Source organism: Parasteatoda tepidariorum, chromosome 1 (genome assembly GCF_982258835.1).
Source record: "Parasteatoda tepidariorum strain Cologne lab strain chromosome 1, Ptep-v5.0, whole genome shotgun sequence".
NCBI lineage: Eukaryota > Metazoa > Arthropoda > Arachnida > Araneae > Theridiidae > Parasteatoda > Parasteatoda tepidariorum.
In genome coordinates, this window is record NC_141755.1 from 22877387 (window position 1) to 22901971 (window position 24585).

Genomic DNA, 24585 nt, shown 5'->3' on the forward strand with positions numbered 1-24585 from the left:
TACAGAGTGTTTTAGTGGTCAACTTAGACTGGTGGTATACTTATAAAGTAGGATGAGTAAATTTTTTTATGATATCTTATCTAGAGTATATGAATGACATGACTGGAACCTAGACAAATTTGGCTAATTTCAGACAGGTGGTTAAGTTAGAGGCTTTGGATTTTCTTATTAAAACTCGTTCTTGATAATGGAATTCAATTTGTCAGGCTTTACAGAAATATATTCTACAGTAAATATTTTTTTGCCACAAACATTTATTATATTAAGATTTATTTATATAAAGAACAGTATTTTTGGTTCTTCTTACATAACTATGAACTAAAAAACCAATTTTAATGTTAAAATAAAATCAAATTAAAAATCAAATTAACATTTTTTTTCTCTTCATCTTATGGCGTAATGCAAGTTCTCATTTGTTCAGAATATACTGATTTCTGACCACACTTCTTCACAAGGGGCTTCCAATTCTTACAGAAAATGAAGAGCTTATTGCTACTTGGATGGCGATAGGCTCCAATTGCTTCTGGGCATTCAAACCATGCAGAAATATCACCAGTTTCTTTAATGATGCAATCCAAATCATCCTCATCACAATCTGTTTCAGGTGGCCCAGTTGGTTTTGGAGTTGGAGTGGTTGGCTGTGCAGTCGTGGGTGGGGTGGTGGTTGGCTGTGTAGTGGTGGGTGGAGTGGTGGTTGGTTGTGTGGTGGTGGGCGGAGTGGTGGTTGGCTGTGTAGTGGTAGGCGGGGTGGTGGTAGGCTGTGCAGTTGTAGGTGGAGTGGTTGTTGGCTGTGAGGTAGTTGTTGTAGGTTCTGGTGTTGTTGGTATAGGAGTTGTACCGACTGTGGTTTCACCTAAGTTTATAAAAAGAATTATTGTTTTATTTTTTATAAGATAGATGTTACACAATTTTGTTACACTATAAAAGAAATCACCTTCACCTGCCATGAAAGAATTTCCAGATCATATGGAATTTCATGACCTACTTTACTCTCTATCATCTATAAACATACATTCTATTTTTTATTGCAGCTGTTATAATTTTCCTATATTAAATAAGACCAACCATGGCTAACTAAGACGATAAAAAAATCATAAGTTCTAAATAAAAAATTATATTTAATTTGTGTTATTTTTTTTTCTTTTCATGTTGTGAAGCTTTTTAATGTTCAATAAAAATAAAAAAAATTCATGGGTTTAGAGACTTAGCTGTATTAGTTCATTTGAAAATTGCCTAATTATCCCCAAAAATAGATTGAATTTGGTAATTTTATGTATGGACAATTTATAATTTAGTATAGAGTAGTATGTTCTTTTTGAATTGCAACATGTTACATAATTTAAGAGCAACCATGGCTCAGTGGTATCAATGTGTAGATCTGGGATTCTATCCATGGCAGCAGTTTAAAGCCCGCATATATTCAGATCGATGGGAACCAGCTCTTCAAAGAAGTAAATCTGACCACACGTCCAAAATCATGGCTTTGGTCACAAAATTATGTAACTGTAGTCTGATATCTTTGACCCCTCTTGCCAGAGAAAGCTTTTTACATACCTAATAGGTAGCTTTTAAGATAGGTATATAGTTTATATTAAAAATATTAATAACTATCGTTAATAGTGGAATTTCTTTTTGCAAGAATGGAAGTAGATGGAAGAGGATTGTCTAAGATTTGTAAATGTATAGCGTAGAAAAAAGCCTCTAATATGTACCTGACGCAACATTTATCTTAAAATCTTTTTATGATTAGTGATGCCACACGAATGTTATGTATATATATGTAACTTCTAAAATAATAGCTTAATTAAAAGGATCTTAAAACTAAACTTAAAAAGAATTATATTTTAACTGCAGACTTGCCTTTCCATATATATACATATGTGTGTAAACACGTTAATGTTAATTTATAATCAATGGTAAATTAGCAAAAAAGAAGCTAAAATCTACTAAAATGAAAAATTAATGGATAGAACAACTCATTATTTTTCTATACTACTCCGTTTCCTCGTAATTTTGAACCCAATCCAGAAGACAAGTGAGTGTGGGAACAAGCATTTGGCGGCGGACTAGCCTTTGTGGAAGACAATTTTCATGGCTATACCATCACTCCGAAAGGAATAAATAAAGTAGAAAATTGCTTGCCTGTCGTAAATTTTGACTGTTATGAGTTGGCTTCAAGCAACAGCGTTATGAAAAATGATTTTAAATAATTGGAAGAACACGTAATATTAAATTTTAAAAAAAGTTGGAATTATTTAGTTTTGTTTATTGCATCAGTATATGCTTAGTCTTGTACATGATTTTGTAATGTTTATTAATACCGTTACCGTTTCTTATAGTTTTCTCTTTCTCCCCACTATAAGAAAAACGGGTATTAAGTTAGTACATTCTATAAAATGAGAAATAGGAATTTGATTAGTGCAAAGAAAAAATATGTATTGAATTTGATAAGAACTCACCACTTCTGTCATGACACACAGCAAAATTGAATGGAAGACTGAACAATATCCAATTTAAAAAATATGTTTTTCTGATAATAGAAAGACGGAATGTCACAATATTTGAAGTAAAGTTGTTCATTTTTAGAAATAATATTCGGAAAAAAAATATATAGACTTCATTTAATAATAAAAAAGTATTTGTGCTTGATCGCTAAATATTTTAAAATTTATAATCTTTAGCATTTCGTAGGTTCACCCTAGAGGGATGAAAACCTCAAAGATCCCGCAAAATGATTTACAGGGTGCGTAGCGTTTGTAAAAAGTACTTAAAGGTGCTTTTTTGGGGATTTCGTTTTTAAAAGCTTTTAAAGGTGCTTTTTTCAGCTGGTGTTTTTAAAAAGTGCTTTTTTTCCACAATTTTTTTTTTCTTCAGTGATATCTGGTGAATCCCATGCATTTCACGAAAAATGGGGTGTTTGCTACTTCACGCGGACTTCATGTCGTACCTACGTTATGACTTGCGCATGCGCACACCCTTAAAATCGAAACCCGAGTGCTCCAATTCGGATAGAGAATATCAGATCCTTATGAAATGTTTTTCTTTTTAATTTAATTTAATTTTATTCTTGTTTATTTTATTTTACTTCTAACACTTTTTTGACGTAGGGGGTAAGGGTACTTTTGTTCTGAGTTCAGGGTCAAGTTGAATTCACTCGGTGATGTGGGAAAGTACTGATTGTTTTGATTTACGTCCGTTTCTTTTTGGGTTTTTTTTAACGCTAAAACTCTTTATAAAAATGTTTTTGTTTTTCAATAATATCATTCATTGAATATGAATTTTTTGAGTGCTTGAAAATTTTTGTAAAGTGCTTGAAAAATTTTTAATAAGTGCTTATTTTTGATTCAAAGATTTGGTTACGCACCCTGGATTTACCTAGGGACCCTCAGTCTAGCAAATTGGAAGTAATGTAAATATTGCAAATATTTGTATGATCACAGGAAGAAAAAAAAATCTTTCATTACTTGTCGGCCTTTTCCTTGATCCACAGTTCACTTCCCCCTCTGGTTTGCACTGTCCGTCAATTCTGCACTTATGGCCTCCGTCAAAAAGAAAATTCTTTCCACATGTTCTTTTCGAACTTGGTTTATAGAAAGTGCATTTGTAGTACTTGGAACAGTCATATGGATCAGGAAATAATCCCATGAAGCATTGACACTTGTATGGAACCTCTGTAACATACAGAAAACGCGCTATTTACCATAAAAGTATATTTTTTATATAAACTGTGCAGGGCGTTTACATAAAAACTATTTTTGCTCAGGTTTTGTTTACATATGTGGTTTTTGAAATTTTTCCAGAAACTATATTGACAGTTTTAAACTAATTTCAATGTGCTCAAGTGCATGAAAATGTCATGTTTGGTTTTTACTTATTTTTATGGCAACAACGACAGCAACATCGTTAATACAGCTGAAGTTTTCATAGAGCCTCATATTTTAATTTCGATATTTAGTAGGAAAATTCCGTACAGTAACACATTTTTTGCGGGGTTTTATAGAATTTTGGCGTAGAGCAGAACTCTCTACTTATGGCAACACTTTGCATGCCTTCCATTAACATATGGAGATCTCCACATGCGAGAAGGAAGTACGTCAGTTTGTCTCTTGATTTTAAAATAGATTAAAATTTTAAATTAGGAAACTATATGGAACTTCTTCCCAGATGACATATTCGAGCGTTGTGATCAGTGCCGTTCCTGGGGTGGCGAACGCCTGCGTGCAAGAATAATTTTGTGCGCCCCTATATACTATGTGTATAGTTGAATAGTTGAATTTGGCGCCCCTTAAATTGGGCGCCTGCGTGCGGGGCATTCGCTGCATACCCGCCAGGAACGGCACTGGTTGTGATCGCGAATAGTGGTTTATTCAAGTCTGAATGAGTCCTGTATCAAAAATGACCATTGATTTGAAAATCAATAAAAGAAAAAAAACGGAAGCAGTTATACATGTAAGATTTTCTTTTTTCTGATTGTTTAGACTTTTTTTCATATTATTTTTTGTTTCTCTTTTCAGTTAGTTCGCATTCGTAATGGTTCGTAGATGATCGAGTAATGTTATATTTGGCAGTATGGCCTGTGAAAAGTCTATCACTCATTTACTATTCAATGGAAAATAGAATCTTAATGTTATGTATAAATCATCCATCAATAAATATTTGTCTCAAATATTGTATTCTGTAATTATAATGGAGTCTTTAAAGACAAAACGTAGTATTTTGAAAGGAAAAGTAACACGTATAAACATTATTCTGAAATGAAATTTGAATCTGGGAAATTGAAAGAGTGGAATTAGATGTTTTTTTCGGCAAAAATGAATGAAATTTGGGTGGAGCTTAATGAGATTCATACGGAAATTATAGTTTCTTGTAAGAGTGAGGAAGAGGCTAGCAATATGAAAGAATTTGATGATTTGGCATCTAATATTGATACGTTGAGAATTAATATAGCGCGCGGAAATGTCTGAATTGAAATAAAAAGTAAGCAACACTAATAATGCCGTTTCTGGAACCTAAATCGAAAGTAACTGAATCTTGTTTAAAATTGCCTAAATTCGAGTTACCCAGTTTTTATGGGGATTTCAATAATTGGATGTCATTTAAAGAATTATTTTTGAGTTCGATAGATAAAAATCCAGAATTAACAGAACTTCAAAAATTTCAATATTTGTTTGCTAGTTTAAAGGGTACTGCACACGAACCTATTTCCGGATTTTCACTCACAGATAACTATGAGCCCACTTAGCAGACTCTAGTTGTGACATATCATAATAAACGTGAATTAGCGTTCGCGCAAATTTAAAAACTTTTTAGTCTAAAGGCAGTTAAATCTAATTCTGTGACTTTTATATTTGGAATTTTAGATATGTGTAATGAAGTTATTCGAATTCTTTAAGTTAGAAGTTGATTCTATGGTAGATGTTATTTTAATTTATTTTATTTTGGGAAAACTAGATGATAAGGCAAAGATGGGAATTATCTTTAATTAATCATGATATTCTAACATTTTTAGATTTGGCTAAATTTCTTGAGTAACAAGCAAAAAGTATTTCAAGTCAAACATAATGTAAACAGAGGGTTCTGAACTGCCACCTAGTTGATGCTGTAGAAAGTCAATTGAAAGCTTTTTTGGAACTTGAATCGATTCCCCAAACTGAGTTGAGAACCAAAGATGATGCTGATTGCGAAAGTTTAATTTAAATCTAATAAGAATTTGAACATCCTTACAAGCTCTAAAGAGATTTAATTACCTTGAAGCTAAATTAAGTAAAAACATTTCTGTTAGAGAACATTACTCGAAATTTATGCTGGAGTACCTTCAGTTAGGACAGATGGAACTTGTTCCCCTTGATGAGATTGACAAAGAGAAACCCTTTTACCTCCCCCACCATTTTGTCATAAAGGAAGATAATTCGACTACTAAACTAAGAGTAGTCTTTGATACATCAGCTAAAGACTCTAATAGAAATTCTCTTAATAGTACAATGCTTTTAGGCCCTCGTTTGCATCCAGTGCTTTTTTGAATTTTGTTGAAATTTAGATACTTCAGTATAGCAATAAGCGGGGACATTGAGAAAATGAATCTCCAAATTCGAATGAATAATGAAAATTGAATTTTCAGAGAATGTTTCGGAGATTTAACCCTGATGATTAACAGGTTTACAGATTGCTTACAGTGACTTATGGGACAGCCTGTGCTCCCTTTCGTGCTGTACGAAATTTAAAGCAGTTTGCCAACGATGAAGAAGTTAGTTTTCCGGAGGCTTCAAATGTATTAAAGGATGAATTTTACGTTGACGATCTACTCTCAAGTGCCGATTCTATTGCGGGAGCCAAACAACTGGCGCCTGATCTCAATGCGATTCTAGAGAGAGGAGTCAACTTAAGGAAATGGGCTTCCAACTGTCCAGAAATTCTCAGAAATATTCTCACGTCATGCTCTTGCGTGTTGAGACATTTCAATTGAAGAAAACCAGTCTCATAAGATTTTAGGACTGCTTTGGATTTTTAAGGAAGATGCATTTCAAGTTAAAATTTCACAGCCAGATGAAGTTTTATCAAAGAGAAATCTCCTCTCAGTCATCGCATAGATTTGTGATCCACTAGACTTCTTGTCTCCAACTACTATTGTTTTAAAAATAATGTTACAAGATCTTTGGAAAAATAAGTTGCCGTAGGATGAACCTATTCCCGAAGAAGTAGCTAACACTTGTAAAACTTTTCATTTGGAAATGAGTAACTTAGAGATATCAAAATTAAACTAAGATTAATGTCAGCTGACACTCCAGTTAAATATATTCAACTCCATAGCTTTTGTGATGCTTCCACTAAAGCATATTCAGCAGTCTTTTATATTCGTTTTGTACTAGCCAACGAAGTCTCTGTCAACATCGTGACAACTGAAATAAGGGTGTTCCATTGAAAGCAATTTCACTCCCACGTATGAAATTATGTGCAGCGCATCTGCTATCTAAATTGTTTGATACAATTTCAAGATCGATGAATAAATTCTGGGATCAAGTTCTACTTTGGATGGATTCAGAAATAGTTCTTAGCTGGATACGAACAGATTCATTAAAAGGTCAATTTGTCAGAAATAGAGTAGCCATGATCACATCTTTGACTGAATCAATAACTTGGCATCACTTCTCTGGTCATTCCAATTCTGCTGACTGTGCCTCTCGAGGAATATTTTCCTAAGAAGCTGATGGATTTGAAACTTTGGTGACAGGGTCCAGATTGGCTGACTAATGCAAATTCAGCATTTATCAAAGAGGTAAAGCCAAACAATGTTCACACTTCCATCCCTGACTCTATAATACACGCCTCATCAGTTGAAAATAATTCCATTCAAGATTTAATTCAAAAATATTCATCATTCGGCAAATTATAATTTAGAGTGATTGCTTGGTGTAAAAGATTCATTTTTAGCTCGAGAAATTCAGAAAGTAAGATTAAGGGTAGTCTTCAAGTTTGAGAACTGGATAATTCTCCTATTGTCATTATTAAAAAAATTTAAAGGGTAAATTTCAATGCTGAAATTAGGCCAATTAAAACTAAAGGTTGTGTTTCAAGAAACTCTAAATTCCTAACCCTTTCATAACCATAACCCTTTCTAGACTCTGACAAGGTATTAAGAATTGGAGGGAGATTCAAAAATTCAAATCTGACACTGTCGGCCAAACATCCCATTCTTTTACCGCGAAGTCATCATTTAGTCAATCTCATTATAGAATACTATCATAAGTTTCCGTTACATTCTGGAACCTCCATTGTTTTATCTTTAATTCGACAAAAATTTTGGTTTCCAGCTGGGAGAAACACAGTAAGAAAATTTTTTAGATGTTGTATAACTTTGTTTAAAGGTAAATGCTGTTTGTACCAGCCAACTCGAGGCCAATTTGCCTCGGGATCGAGTTATTCTATTAAAAACCTTTCCAACTTGTTGGGCTGAACTTTGCAAGCCCAATTTCAACCAAACCAAATTTACCTAGATCTAAAGTCACCTTAAAGTCGCACATTGCACTTTTCATTTGTTTTGCTACGAATGCTGTCCACTTGGAACTTGTCTCTGATTTGTCAACAAAAGCCTTCGTAGCATTCTTTCGTCAATTTATTGCTAGACGAGGGTTGCCTTCGTCCAGCAATAAATAGTCGTTGTATAGGTTGTATACAGCGATAATGCCACAAATTTTAAGGGAGACAGTAACTATTTGAAGTCTCTGTACAAAATTGTACGAGAGAATTCAGTCCAAGATTTTTCCAGCAACCTTCAAATCTTATGGCACTTAATTCCACCAGCAACACCTCGTTTTGGTGGACTGCGGGAGTCCAATATTAAATCAACCAAGACACAACTGCTGAAAGTATGCAGCTCAGCTATACAGAATTTTGAAGAACTGGCTCTTGTGTCAAATTGAGGCTTATTGCTTCAATTCTTGACCGTTATGTCCATTAAGGTGACAAGGGACTTTCAAAGAAGCAAAAATTTGCAAAAAAAAATTGATATTTTACATTTTATATTTTTGAAATCTTGGCATTTAACTGAACATTTTTTAAAAAAAATTTCTGGAATAAAAGCAAAATTAATGAAGTTATGGCCATTTCAGTTTTGACCACACCCCTTTTTTTACCTTTTTTTGCCTGCAGGTAACTACTAAAATTAGTTTCGTTTAAAATTAGTTTTAAATTGTTTGAATATTTTGCTAATTTTTTTAAAGAAATTTAAAGTATGTAATTATTAAACTAGCTCGTTAGACAATATTTATAGGTATTTATATTAAAAAAAAGAAATATTTGTTCAGAAGTAAAATTTGCAATGAAAAAGTAGTAAATGTCCTTTTTCTCAAAATGTCTTTTTCGACAAATTTACAAATTTCAAACTGTTCCAGCGTAATGAATTTTCATTCTATTGGCCTGAGAATTTAATGATATATATTTATGAATATTATTAACATTTTGTTGGAAAACTTTTTTGAATTAAGTGAATAGAATTTTTTTTATACATGATATTTTATAGAGGTATCATGATTTTTTCCTAAAAATGTAGGTTTTTTAATGTTTTTTTAATGTCATTTTTTTCTATAATAAAAAACAAAAAAAGTACTCCCAACAATTTTTTCAATATTACCTAATATGTAATATTTTAAAAGAATTTTGTCATTTTGACAAAATTTCAGATGCGAGGAGTAATATAAAAAAAAAAACATAAAAAATTCAAAAATTTAAATTTTTTAATTTCTTAAATTTTAAAATATTTTTTTGAAATTTTGTATAAAAGTTGTTTTTAACAATATAAATGTATTCTGAAAATTTCAAGCGAATCCCTTGATAATTTCAAAAAAAAAATTTGAAAGTCTCTTGTCGCCTTAACCTCTGAAACAAGAGATCTAGAGGCTCTTTCTCCAATACATTTTCTTTTGGGTGCTCCACTTCTTGCATTGCCTGAGAGAGACCCATCACCATCCATGTGTCTCAAGTCTAGATGGTCTTTAATTCGAAATTTCGTGTTCAATTTTGGACCAAATGCAGGTTTTTTTAATTTTTTTTATCATGTATTAAAATTTTAACGAAGTGTTAAATTTTTTTAAAATAAATTATCCGAATCTTTAAAAATTTATTTCTCATTTCCAAATAAAGTGCTATGAAAAAATAAAATGAAAAAAATTACCTTTAGGAGGTGTGGTTCCAACTATCCCATCTGTCGTCATTTTGTCATCTGGAAAAATAATTTTTTTGTTTTACGAACGAGGTAGAAAGATGACTTTGATGCAATTCTGGAGATGGAATAATAATAATAATAAAAAAATTATGCATAAAGTACCTTTTTTTACTAAAGCACAATTGAAAAATTTGTTTCAAAATAGATGTTTTTAATTAAATTTTGTTTTACTTACTGAAAAAGGGAAATGGAATTTTTTTAAACGAACAAATTAAAGAAAAATTTTGCACTGTGGATTTACATATATAAAACTAAATGGAATTTTTAAAATTTAATCTAAAATGAAACATAAACTAATATACAAATGGTACTGTAATCACAACCCATAACTATATTTTAGAAAACTTTTTAAAAATGAATTGAAAAAAGCATGCACAGTTGAGATACCATGAATAAATATTTAAGCAAGGAGAAAACGCAAACACTTTTCAGAATACGTTGAATCAAAGCTGGATTAAAAATTGGTTGGTTGTATATAATGAGTTGGTTTCAAACAACAGCGTCATGAAAAATGATTCTAAATAGTGGATGGAAAACAAGTAATAATACATTAAAAAAAAATTTGGAATTATTTAGTTTTGCTTATCACGTCAGCTTATGCTTAGTCTTGTGCATAATTTTGTAATGTTTATTAATACCAGTTTTGATAGTTTGCTCTTTTTCCACCTTATAAGAAAAACGGGTATTTAGCTATCATATTCTATAAAACGAGAAATAGGAATTTGATTAGTGCAATGGAAAAATATGTATTAAATTGGATAAGAACTCACCACTTTTGTCATCACATACGGCAATAATGAATGGAAGACAAACTGTGCCCAACAATATCTAATTTAAAAAATGTGTTTTTCTGAAAAAGAATAAGCGATGGCGTAACATTTGAAAAAAAAAAAAAAAAAAACAAAAAAAAAAAAAACAAATGTAAAGTTATTCTTTTTTAGAGATAATATTCGAAAAAAATATATGTATACTTCATTGAATATTAAAAACGTATTCGCTTGATTGCTAAATATTTTAAAATATTTTGTTCTTAGTTATTTCGTAGTGGCACCTTAGCAGGATGAATACTTAAAACATCCCGTAAAATGACTCACCTAGGGTTCCTCAAAGTTTAGCGAGCTGGAATTAACGCAAATATTGTAAACATTTGTATGCTCACAGAAAAAAAAAAATCTTTCATTACTTGTCGGTCTTTTCCTTGATCCACAATTCACTTCCCCGTCTGGTTTACACTGTTTTTTGACTCCGTCAAAAAGAAAATTATTTCCACATGTTCTCAATTTTGGAAAAAAGAAAGTGCATTGGTAGTATTTGGAACAGTCATTTGGATCAGGAAAATATCCCCCGAAGCTTGGACACTCGAATGGAGCATCTGTAACATACAAAAAATACACTAATTATCTTAAGAGTATATTTTTATATGAGCTGTGCCGAACATTTATATAGAAAACTATTTGTTGCTCAGGTTTTGTGTACAAATGTGATTTTTGAAATTTTTCCAGAAACTGTATTAACAGTTTTAAATTAATTTCAGTGTGCTCAAGTGCATGAAAATGTAATGTTTGGCATTTACTTATTTTTATGGCAACAACGACAGTAATATAGTTAATACAGCTGAAATTTTAAGAGAACGTCATATTTTAGTTTCGATATTAAGTAGGAAAATTCCGTACAATAATATATTTTTTTGACGAGTTTGATAGAATATTGGTGATCGAAGTGGGCTACACGTGGCGTAGAGCAGAACTCTCTACTCATGGCAACAATTCACATGCTTTCATCATTAGCGTGTGGAGATTCATAGGAGAAGGGAGTACTTCAGTTTGTCTCTCGATTTTCAAATAGATTAAAATCTTAAGTTAGGAAACTTTATGGTACTGAAAACTACATTGAATATAGTTCTGAAAGAAAAAAAATTTAAAAAATATTTGTGACAATTAAATACGAAAAATATTAAGAAAATAGAAAATATCGTAATACATTCCTGTACAACTGAGAAATGGAGGAGGGGGAACGGAGGACATTTAAGACATAGAACCGATCTTCTCCCCAGGTGGCGTATTCAAGAGTTGTGATAGCAAATAGTGGTTTATTCAAGTCTGAATGAGTCCTGTATCAAAAATGACTTTTGATTTGAAAATCAATAAAGAAACAGATAGATCCCTTACGAAAATTTAAGGTATATTTAAGGTTGATTTGAGGTATATTTGAGGTATATTTAAGGTTGCAGAGAAAACAGCAATAAAAATTATACCTCGTAGAGGTTGTAAATAAGGTGTACGAGGTTGTTTTATGTACACTTCAGCTTGTTTTGAGGTTGTTTAAAATTCACTTCAAATCAACCAGACTGATAAGGTGATTTTTGAGGTATACCGAGTTTATTTTCTTACACTTGTAACAAAAGAGGTATTTTTGAGGTATAAAATTTTTTACCTTGTTTCAACTAAAGAGAGTGAGGTATTTATTGAGGTATAAGGAGTCATTTTATTTACACCTAAGCTTATTTTGAGGTTGTTTTAAATCCACTTCAAATCAACCAGACTGATGAAGTGATTTTTAAGGTATACGAGGCTGTTTTTCCTACACTTGTAACAAAAGAGGTATTTATGAGGTATAAAAAAATCAACTTTATTTCAACTAACGAGAGTGAGGTATTTTCGAGGTATAAAAAAATATACCTTTTTTCTACTAAAGGGAGTGAGGTATTTACGAGGTATAAGAAATATACCTTATTTCAACTAAAGAGAGTGAGGTATTTATTGAGGTGTATGAAGTCATTTTATTTATACCTAAGCTTGTTTTAAGGTTGTTTGAAGTACACTTCATATTAACTAGCTCACTTCCCAGAGTTCCGTGCAAGTCGGCAAATGGCTTGTGTATTGACAATCGAAAGTCTATTCGAAATTCGGTAAGTGTGCTTGACATTTATTAATTTACTTTTATCACTTTTAATCAAATATGCTTCAATTTTCAAACTTAAATTTTATTATTTTTGTTTTAAAGACGCCTCCTGATCTTAAATAATTTAAATTGGAGGATATTCTTAGAATCTATTGGTGTAGGCTTAGCAATAAGAGAGAACAATAGAAATATTTCTCATCGCTGTTTAGGGTAACGTTACTGGTGAATCGTTACAGCAGATTAGGCACAGTATATTTTATTGTTTCTAATTTATTCAAATATAACTATTCTTTTATTTTGCTTAAATGTATATGTTTCAACGTTGCAGTATGCAAGCTGATTAGTTGAGTAAAATGTTCAGAATTTCTCTTACAAATAAATCATTGAAAATTGAAAGATCTCCAAAATAGCAATTTTGCTTTGAAATTCGACTATAGCTGTATGCTTATCGTTTGCTTGGATATCTGTTGCAAAGTTCATATTTTTGTTTATGAGTGAAAATATGTATAATAACACTGCATTTTAAATCTGATATCAGAGCTTATCCACTGTTCCCTGATATTGCTGAGATGACCTAGGCTGTAAATAACACATGTGCAGCAGCGATGAAGAAGTGACTAGCAAGTTACTGCTCAGCCTTCCCCTAGGAAATAGTACTGAATTTATACCAGAAAGGAAAAGTAATCTCTCCTAATAAACTACAGCATTTATTCAATTGTTGATAACAATAGTTTGTTAGATATTTGATAATTGTAAACTAGTAACTGTACTAGCTCACTTTTTTATGTTTGATCACACTGCTATTTTCACTACGTGTTATTTTTTCTCAATTTGCCCACATTAATTATTTACTAAGCAGATTGTTATTACTTATTAAAATATTGAACAGAATCAAATTAAACCCGATTTCAAGTTCATATGACAATGTGTTTCAAGGTTATGAGCATTTTTATGCAGCTGTTTATGGTTCACTACTTCAAAAATTAGCGACTTTCGGAAATCTTAAATTGTTTAGAAATAAGCCAGTATAGTTTCTTATGCAATTTTAATGCTGAATTGAATAAAATCAATTGCAACTAAAGACATTTATTGTTGAAAGTAATATGCAATTTTTTGAATTTCATCTTATGGGATGCGTTTTTATATTTAAACAAATGATTGTAACAACTAACTATTAGTTTTATTCTGCTTGGTATTATAAATTATATAGGAGATATTGCTTTCAACTTATTTTAAAAGTATTATTTCAAATCATTCTCTCTTAGACATTTTCATCACATAAAATTACTCACAACTTTAAAATAAATACTCCTTATCAACTTGTAATTTGTTCTATTCGATTGAGTGTAAAAAAATAAAAATTGGTACATAACATTAAAATTTAGTTTATTAAACGATTGCTGATTCTTGATTACATTTATTAAAAAATATTAAAATTACTATTTTTTAAGAAACTCTTATGTGATTGACAATAACGGAAGTCCTTTTCAGAATCAGCGTCTAAAATTTATAAAAAAGCTATTAGTTTCATAAAGTCTGACAAAAAGTTTAAAAATATATAGACTAGGTTTATTGAGTTTAAAGATTTGTAAGAAAAAAAGAAAGAAAATATAATTATCAAACTTATAAGTACCATAATGATACCAAATGTATAGAAAAATACAAAGTGTTAAAATTGCATATTAAGATTGGAATTATATATTTGAATTTCTGTAAATGTTGTTAATGGTAATACTGACTTCAGTGTACTTTATTTTGTGGCTGTGGTACTTGTCATGCTTTTTAGCTATGAGGATTGAATAGAAATGGCAGAAGAGTACTACTATTTATCTGAAAAAGAAAATTAACTTCATCCAGTTAATTTAAATCATAAAAAAATAATTTCTAATATTTTAAAAGTTTAAAACCTGCCACTATTATTGTAAATATGACTTTCTTACTAATTCATTTTTTTTCTTTTAGGTTCCAATAATTACAAGTTTCAACAGGTAGACGGAAACACTATTTAAAATACTTTTGTTGATTTGTAAAAAAATTAAATTTTAGTTTTAAATAAAAGTATTTGAATTTCAGCTGACTAATTATTTAAATTTGTAGTTTTATAGCTTAAGAAATTCAAGCACATTAGACAACTATCTTCTAAAAATATGAGTTCCCATAAATAATTTTTACTAATTGTAGAATTTGGATAAGTGTAATTTTAAGATGATTTTTATCATGTATTAAAATTTTAACAAAATGTTAAAGCATAAACTTTTTTTAAAGCACAAATGTTATTAGTATTTTACAATTTATTTCTTAATTTAAAACGATGTGCTATGAAAGAATTAAACAAAAACATTTACCTTTAGGAGTTGTGGTTTCAACTATCCCATCCGTCGTCATTTTGTCATCTGAAAAAATAATTTTTTTGTTTTACGAACGAGGTAGAATGATGACTTTGATGCAATTCTAGAGATGGAATAATAATAATAAAAAAATGATGCATAAAATATTTTTTTTACTAAAGCACAGTTGGCAAAATTTGTTTCAAAATAGATGTTTTTAATAGAATTTTGTTTTACTTATTGTGAAAAGGAAATGGAATTATTTCAAACGAACACATTAAATAAAAATTGTGCACAGGGAATTTACATATATAAAACTAAATGGAATTTTTAAAATTTAATCTAGAATGAAAAATAAACTAGTATTAAAATGATTCTGTAATCACTGCCCATAGCATATATTTTAGAAAGCTTTTTAAAAATGAAATGAAAAAGCATGCACAATTCAGAGAGATCATAAGTAAATATTTAAACAGGGTGAAAACACAAACACCTTATCAAAATTCTTTGAAACAAAGCAGGATTAGAAGAAATCAAATCCAGTTGATTTGAGGGAGCTTCAAATTGTCTCAAATAAGCATTTTTTACTATTTTGCAGTTTCTTTTGGCAAACAAACAATCTCTTACGACTTTAATCACTCATTCATCGTTAATAATTCAAGAAGTTTTCATTACGTTTTTCTTTTTTATGATTCAACACTAACTTGCGACCTTTATTGCAGATATTTAACTGACTTCATATTTATATAAAATAAAAAAAATATAGAGTGTTCCTTATTGATCCCCATTAATGTATATTTTTAAACTCCTTGTCAAAGATGCATGAAAAATCCGTATTTCAGTGACGAAAAAATAGAAATTCTATTGAAATCTAACGAATCAATACTGAAGAAGGTGAGGTTAAAGACAACGAAACGGATTTTATCCCCTAATGAAACTTAGATGTAGTTTCGAATAATCACTTTTCAACTTTTCTAACACTCCAACGGCAATAAAGCAGGCTTTCGTCTTTTAAGTCTTGTCTCCCTCCTTGATGAGTAGTTATGTTTAATTAAGGTTTTTTGTTTTTATTCGTCTCTTAAATATTGCTTTTCAACATTCAATATTCAAGCTTCTTGTATTCTTTTTGCTTTGGCTATACAATATTAGAAAGTACTCCTTTCTGCGGATATGATCGTGTGAGCTGATAAAGAGATTATTTCTTTAAATTTTTTGTTTTCCCACTTTTTAATTTAGTATTATTCCTTAAATATTTTTTAAAAATATTTTATTTTAATAATTTTTCTTCTTCTCATTTAATTAATCTTTATTATTTTCAATCTATTCTTTAGATTTTAAACTTATTTTATGAGATCTACATGCTTGTAGCTTATGCGCAATAAATAAAACTTATTAATTCTCTTCCTTTTTCTCTTTTTTATTTTTATCCCTTTTGTCTTTATTATGAATATATGTACTATTAACATGAATATATGTACATATATTAATATTTCTAAAGTTGTCTAAGACCACATATTTAATTTATTTATAGTTACGCTTTTGAAAAGCCTTTCCACAAAACGAAATAAATTGAAACCAACGGTAAATTGAAATAACAAAACAGTAATTGAAAACTAAGCTATGCTCCAAAATTCAAAATTAATGGATAAACGATACGTATAAGTTCTAGGGAACTGCACATTATTTTTCTATACTACTTCGTATCCTTGTAATTTTGAACCCAATCCAGAAGACAAGGGAACTGAGGGTTATACCACTCCCCTCCAAAGGAATAAATATCGTAGAAAATTGTTCGCCTGTCGTAAATTTCGACTATTATGAGTTGGTTTTAAGCAACAGCGTTATGAAAATTGATTCTATATATAGTTTATTTTCATTTTAACGTGGAGAACGTCTAGAAAAAAAAAGAAAGTTTTTTTTAAAATTTTTTTTATTTTTTGTATTTAATAACGTTCTATCACCAGTAAGGAGAACAAATAATAACAAATTTTAAGAAAATGAAATTATTAAGTTTTTCAGCAGTATATACTTAGTCTTTTGCATTATTTTGTAATTTTTATTAATACTGTTTCATTGTTAGTTTGCTCTTTTTCCTCCCTATAAGAAAAACGGGTATTTACCTAATATATTCTATAAAATGAGAAATAGGAATTTGATTAGTGCAATGAAAAAATATGTAGGAAGACAAACTGTGTCCAACATTATTCAATTTGAAAAAAAAAAGCTTTTTTCTGATTAAAAAAAATAAGCAATGCTATAGTATTTGAAAAAAAAAGTAACGTTGTTCATTTTTAGAAATAACATTCGAGAAAAATATATGTATACTTCATACTCGCTTCATTGCTAAATATTCATTGCACTTCATATTCATACTCGCTTCATTGCTAAATATTCATTGCACTTCATATTCATACTCGCTTCATTGCTAAATATTATAAAATATTTAGTCCTTAGTTCTTTCGTAGGGACACCTTAGCAGGATGAGAACTAAAAAGATCCCGTAATATGATTTACCTCACGGCTCCTCAAAGTCTAGCGACATGAAATTAGAGTAACTATTGTAAACATTTGTATGATTACAGGAAAAAAAAAACAAACTCTTCCATTACTTGTCGGTCTTTTCCTTGATCCACAGTTCACTTCCTCCTCCGGTTTGCACTTTCCGTCAAGTTTGCAATCATGGACTCCGTCAAAAAGAAAATTCTTTCCACATGTTTGCAAACGTGGAATAAAGAAAGCGCACATGTAGTACTTGGAACAGTCATTTGGATGAGGTAAAATTCCCACGAAGCATGGACACTTGAATGAATCATCTGTAGCATACAGAAAACACACTATTTACCTTAAAAGAATATTTTATAAAAGTTGTGCATGACATTTATACAAAAAACTATTTATTGATCAAGTTTTGTTTAAAAATTTGATTTTAAATGTTTTCAGAAACTATATTAACAGTTTTAAACTAATTAAATTGTTCTTGTGTGCATAAAAAATTCATGTTTTGTTTTCATTTATTATTATTGCATCAACGACAATACCATTGCTAATACAGCTGAAGTTTTTATTGTTCTAATTTCATGTTGTCATGTTCTAATTTCGATATTAAGTTGGAAAATTCTGTACAATAACGCCGGGATTGATATAATATAGTGGTTTAATCAAGTCTGTGCCTCGGGTGTATCTAAAAAGACCATTTATTTACTAATAAATAAAAAGGAAAACAAAATGGAAAACAAAATGGAAGTAGATAAATATGTAAGATATGATTTTTTCTGATCTGAATGCAAGATATATTTTCACAAAAGCTCAAAACTAGTTAAACAAATCGAGGATGGATGGCGCTGCCTTTTGAAAAAAATAAATATTTTAGAAAACCTATAATTTTAGCAACAACGATTTTTGGCCAAAATTCAAACTAAGCAGGCATCCGTGCAAGTATTTCAGTTGGAATAGTATAGTCTGAAGTGTAGCTAGAAGAATGCATTCTTTTAGTTTTCTCCCAGCTAGCAGTGTCACCTGGTAATGAATTTTGTAATTAGTCTTAAGAGTTACCTATAAAAAAGGAATAAAATTCTAGTTTACCAGAAATAAATGAGTAAATCGTATGGCTTTATGGTTTTCATTAATTGTTTTCTTAAATCACCGATAATTGTTTGGGACACCCCTTATCGAAATAGCACGTGATGCAACTAAAGGTGGTCTCCCCGTATGGATAAAGAGTTGTATAAAGTTACGTACAGGTGACGCGTGTGATTAAAATTCGTAATAAGACATGCGGGTTATTTCTTACTATTAATTTTTCGCATAAATTTCCCATCATCCTGCACTTTAATTATCCTTTTTCTGTTAACAATATGACTTGCTCCATTTAATTATTATTGTATTAGGGTTAAAATCTCTGCTGCCTCGGTAATTCTGTACAAGCAAAACGATTCCGTATCTTATTTGTATATAAAAAATAAACTTTCCTTTAGCATAAATTCAAAATAATTGAAAAACAGTGTTTTTAATAGAAAAAATAAGTATGAAGAAAGTCTAAATTATTCCTATTTATGACTAACACAACCTATAGTTTTCAACGCAAGTCAGCCGTATTAAAAAAAAATTTCGCTGATATAAACATAATTTTTTTTAATTCCTTAGAAAATACAGTTTTGGAAGCATTCAATTTTCATTGGATATTATTGAATTTTTATGAAGAATTTTGCCAAGAAAATTTTCTTCTTCACGTGATTTTATAAAATGAAATTTTTTGTAGGGAATTTTACCCCCACGAGTTGATTTAAAACTTTATGTAGGAAGCTATCATCTTCACCGTGTGACAAAATTTAATTTTAGGATTTTTCACCTCCATGGGATGTTTAAAATTTTATATAGCGACTTATTACCTTCAGACTATTATACAACTTTATAGAGTCTTTATTACCTTTCCAGAATGTTTTAAAATTTTGTTTCGAGATTTTTCGCTTTCGTAAGATTTAAAAACAAAAATATTCAAGGATTTTTTAATCGTCGTAGGTTATTGTAAAATTTTTTGTATGTTTTTTTTCTCTTTCATCCAGTGATAGTGCAATGATCTTATAAAATACTTCGTAGAGACATTTTACTTTTATAGAATGTTATAAAATTTTGTATTGAGATTTTAAATCTTCATCGAATAATGTTACCAAATTTTATGTATAAGTTCTTTCTTCCTTATATGGGTAATTCTGTGCTTATTATAAAACTTTCTGTTTGAATTTTATGGAAATTTTTCCTATTTAAGATATTGGAATTGGACACAATTATTGAAATTTACTCTTTTGAAAGTTTTATGCATTAAAAGAGTTGCCTTTGCGAGAAATTTATCAAACTTTATATTGGATTTTTTCACCTTCAGAGGATGTTATAAACTTTGATATAGAGTTTTTTTCCGTGTTGTTTGGTTTAATAGAAAGCTTTTTAATACCTTAGAATCTTTAGAACCTTTAATACCCTAATACAGATCGGAATTTAAATTATAAGATATAAAAAAAATATGCTGCAAGTCACAAAGAAAAATCACGAACAAAGTAATAATGCATGGTAATTATACAAGATAAGAAATAGTATAAAATTTATTTATAAAACTAAACTTACTATTATTTTCCTTGGAACTTTCTTTAGAATTGCTTCTAGATTTTACAGCTGAAGCATCCACATGTGAATCCAATAAAAAGATACCCATAGCTAAGCACAACACTGCGCCTGGAACAAGTAAATATTTATATACATTTTGCAGAATGTATTATTGAACATGTTCACTAAGCACCATTATTAAAAATTGTAAGTTTTAGTTTTTTAATAAAATTTTGCGGTAAGTAGAATATATTAATCATTAATTTAGAAATATTAGCTTGTAGAAAGTAACATTTTCTCTTAAAAAGTTGAAGATATATTCATAAATTAAAAGTTGAGTATTTTAAACTGATTTTTACTTTATAATTTTTTTAAGTGCAATAACATGCTATATGATATTTATGTAAATTTAAAGGAATAAATTTTTTTAATATATGGAAACATAAAGAAGTAGCAAAACAATTTTTTACATATCGAGGAAACCACTTTATTTGGATGTTTGGTTGAACAAATTGTCTTACAGAACTGTTCGCTAATACCAACGCCGATATATATTTTAAAATTAGTGTCAAAAGTAAATTAAATTAAAGCATGTGCATGAGGGGTCGCAAATAAATATACCGGAAAAAATTGCTACACCATCCTGATGCTGTGTAAGCTGGCAATAAGTCCACGACAAGTCCTGACGGGATATGGAATCACAGATTGTAGCTGGAAGGCATTTGGAACAAATTCATACTGACTGTGAATCCCGCAGGCTTACAAAATCAATATATCGTGCTGGTTATCTCTTTGGAATTGCACTTTGCAAGACCACGCTAAATGATCTTTCACGTCTGCAGATTCAGGTGTTCAGTCTAAAGTCAGAAGATAATGCTCCTGTGTAGCTACTCTCAACGTGTAGAGGTGTCTCATTGTCCATCTGGTCTCGTGAAACTCCTTCGGACATCGAAATGAGCATGAATGGGCAGAGATTATTGAATTGAATACTTAACTGCCAGTCAGAGACATATCAGGGATTTCATATTCTGGTAATTACATTTTCACTATATCACGAAGAGGTTCCACTAACCTGAGCATTTGCTTTTTGACATGAAAGATACAGGAATTCATAACGATAACTTCATATTTATGCACGTACATCCATTCGATACAGTTTGAAGCGAGACTCGCCAGTCCAGACAACGTGTTTTTAGCTAGCCAACAACAGTCAGTCCAATAGATGAGTCCCATATTAATAATGTTTCCTTGAATAGTTCAGTCACAGACACTTGCTGATGTCCTAAGCATTGAAATAACTGACAGTTTGAGGAAGGGATATATGTCCGCCACTCTTAATGCTTCTCATCAACCGTCGATGGTGTCATTCTTTCTTTACAATCGATCCAACTGCAAAGATGATCCAAATTTCTTCGTGTTTTACCGAATTTCTGACATTCATGGTTGACTTATAAAATGGTCTTCTTAGATAACTTCAAAATTCTTATGTATTTTTAACACGAAAAAAAAAATTTCGAAGATGTCTATGAATTTATTTCTTAAATTTTTCCGGTCACATATTTTTTGTTTTGTGTAGTCCAAGAGAAGTGTCCGGTCTCATACTGTAATGTCTGTTACCTAAGATAATCATTTTTAAAATTACTTAGTAAATGATACTACCATCTTTTAAATATTGCTTTCAATGATTGAATATGTTGGAATAATCATTTTAAAAAACAATCTAGTGATACTTTTGAAGATTTTTGGATTTTCGAAGCGTTGTGAATTCTTTTTATGTCATCCAGACGGTTACCAATATTTTAAATGTAATTAGTAAAGCTTTATTACTTGTCAAATGCAAATAAAGTCCTATGTACCATATTTGAGTCATGATGTCTTAATACTTGATGATAACAATTGAAGCATGCGGAAGAGTGAATGCTAATCACCAACAATGATCAATTTTGATGTAATTTTTGAAACGATTTTATTTTTAAAAATACCTAATATCTGAAAATCACCTTTTGTCACTAATTTCGTTGCAATTCCAACTTTGCAATTATTTGTTGAAATGTAAAGTGCCTAACTGAGATCTTAAGGTTGACGCAGGTATGATATTCCTTCAGAATCTTGCTCTTTTAGGATTTTGGAGATAACAGTAAAAAGAATCAATTTCTGTGAATGATTAATTTAAAATTGTAATTTTGTTTGGTCTTTATGCAATTGTTTTCTATTCATGCATATTTTATAATTTTTTTTAATTCCATGACTTGTGAAAGGCACTGATTTCCAGATTTCTATTCAAGGAAATAAGGATAATGAGACACTATGTCAAAAATTGATTATTTAAGTTGGGTTCAGAATTTCAAAATCTAAGTCTCGCTTCTGATCTTTCATTTGTAAAAGTTAAACGAGCATACAAAATTTGAAAATGAAACGCAAAATAATAAATAGAAAAAAAAATATTTAACATGTTCATTCTTTCTTCTGTTCCTTCAAATATTTCCTTAAAATGTTCTTTAAATGTTCGTTCTTAAAGATGTTTATTTAAATTGGGTTCTGGGACCCAAAATATTATTCTCGTATCTAATATATCATTGACAAAATGTAAACAATTTTCCAAATTTTGAAAATGATGCTTAAAATAATGAATAGAATTTTTTTTTAAATGTTTGTTCTTAGAAAACAAATTCATTAAAAAATCATACATCCGATTTCAATAAAATCAAAGCTTAATGATTTACTATAAGCTAATGATATTTTAAATAAAAGACAGCAATTATTAGTAATATGAATAGTTTAATTTAGTAGTTCTATTAGGAAAATATTTACACTACTTGAACAAAATGTTCTCAGCTTTTTAATACATTTCAAATTCTAAAACTATAAAAAGTTCTGCTACATAGCGTCCATACTATTAAGAAATAAATGCTTAAATATTTAATATTATACGTAAAGTATTTTTAAAAAAAATCGAACTAGGTTTTTAAAGTTTTTCTTCTCCAGTTTTCCAGTATATTATTTGCATATGTCTGTATTTCATTATGTGATCAAATCTTTCGTGTAGTGTATTGAATTTTTTATCAAAAACCTAATTTTTTAAGTGAAAATTAAGTAAAATACATCTAAACATAAGTATGCTTACCGAGAATTAGTTTCGATTTCATGTATTCGTGCATATTCGAGTCGATCATTCAAAAGTTGTTATTCTAAAATGAACAAATTATTTTCAATCACGATGAATATCAATACTTGAAAATAAATTAAAAAAAAAGAAGTCTAATTTCATGATAAAGATAAGAAACAATACTTACACGCTTCCACATATTTGAAAAACAGATTTTAAATTTTTATCTTTATTCTTGTGAAATACATTTATTGAAACAAACTGTTTGATTAAGAAAGCCATCAACTTGAAAACACAAGAAAACTGTAATTGAGAATGAGATATGAGGAAGAGGAATAAAAACAAATCTATTCTTAGATGAAAAGAAATTTCTATTGATCCCTAATGAGATATATATTTTATGTATCTCGACATTATTTCTTGCAACGTGATTTATTTACTATCTTTGAATTCAATTGACGCAATCAAAATCTGCACTTCAAATTATTTTTTTTAAAAAAAAGATTGACACAGTTATCTTATGCGGAAATGTAAGATTTTTTTTCTTCCAATTTTGCTTTTCATAAAATTATTACTAATCACATTTTTAACAAATTATTAAAAAACTAAGTCCCATTTTAAAGGTTTAAAATACTTTAAAAAATACGAGTTAATAATTGAGAGTCCTTGAATATTATAATTTTTGAATTATTAATTAACTATTAACATATGAGAGGTAGCCTCTATCTAGAAAATAGAATCTTAGTTGTCGGAAAAGCTACGTTATTTTTGTAGTTTGCTACAACTAATATTATTTTATTACGAATGCACCCCAGTAGTACATTAGGTAACATCAGAAAACCAGAAAATTTAAAGTTATTTTGTATAATTTTAGAATATTAGAAAGATATAAATATTTTATATCTTTCTATATCTTTCATATCTTTCTATTTATTAAATTTTATTTATTTTTGTAGTTTGCTACAACTATTAGTATTTTATTACAAATGTTTCCAAGTATGTCTTTATGTATGTGTTTTGTTTAAAAATTTGGCCTTTTATTTTAGAAATCATTTGGAGAAATAGGCTGTGGTTTTTTCATAATTGTTCTTTATATTTTTTGCCACAAATGATTTACATAAGTTTTAATTATAGTTTCATAATTTCTATCAAAAACCACCAACATTTCTTTTAGGATTTAAAGTAGATAAATTAATAAAGTAAATGAAAACCAAGGGGAAAGAACAGTTTATGTTCATTTTTCACAAAAATGACAATTGGATGAGCACCTCTCTTGTCTTGAGGATTACTGAGTGTTGACAAATCAATTATGCGAAAAATTGTTATTAGCTTTGAGTTATTATACCTTTTTTCTTCGAATCAACTCTTACGAGCATAAACCGTTTTTCTACTGAGTTTTTCAAGTATTAAAAGAAAGAATAAAACTATTGAAGTGA

General features: G+C 29.7%; 1 protein-coding gene across 3 annotated transcripts; it reads right to left on the bottom strand.

Moving 5' to 3' along the window:
• Nucleotides 1-236: 236 nt before the first annotated feature.
• Nucleotides 237-23453, bottom strand: LOC107452069 (uncharacterized). 3 transcript variants are annotated; one of them, XM_087160311.1, is made up of 9 exons: nt 23337-23453; nt 23168-23231; nt 20065-20172; nt 17556-17759; nt 14965-15012; nt 10902-11090; nt 9668-9715; nt 3465-3671; nt 237-853 (listed from the first exon to the last, which is right to left on the bottom strand). In XM_087160311.1, exons 2-9 carry the CDS (start codon nt 23214-23216, stop codon nt 390-392), a joined length of 1317 nt encoding a protein of 438 aa, XP_087016437.1. In that variant the 5' UTR covers nt 23217-23231; nt 23337-23453; the 3' UTR covers nt 237-389. The 3 variants fall into 3 exon arrangements, with proteins under 3 accessions (XP_087016437.1, XP_087016438.1, XP_087016439.1); XM_087160312.1 differs by lacking the exons at nt 10902-11090; nt 14965-15012 and having other exon boundaries at nt 243-853; XM_087160313.1 differs by lacking the exons at nt 3465-3671; nt 9668-9715 and having other exon boundaries at nt 243-853.
• Nucleotides 23454-24585: the final 1132 nt, after the last annotated feature.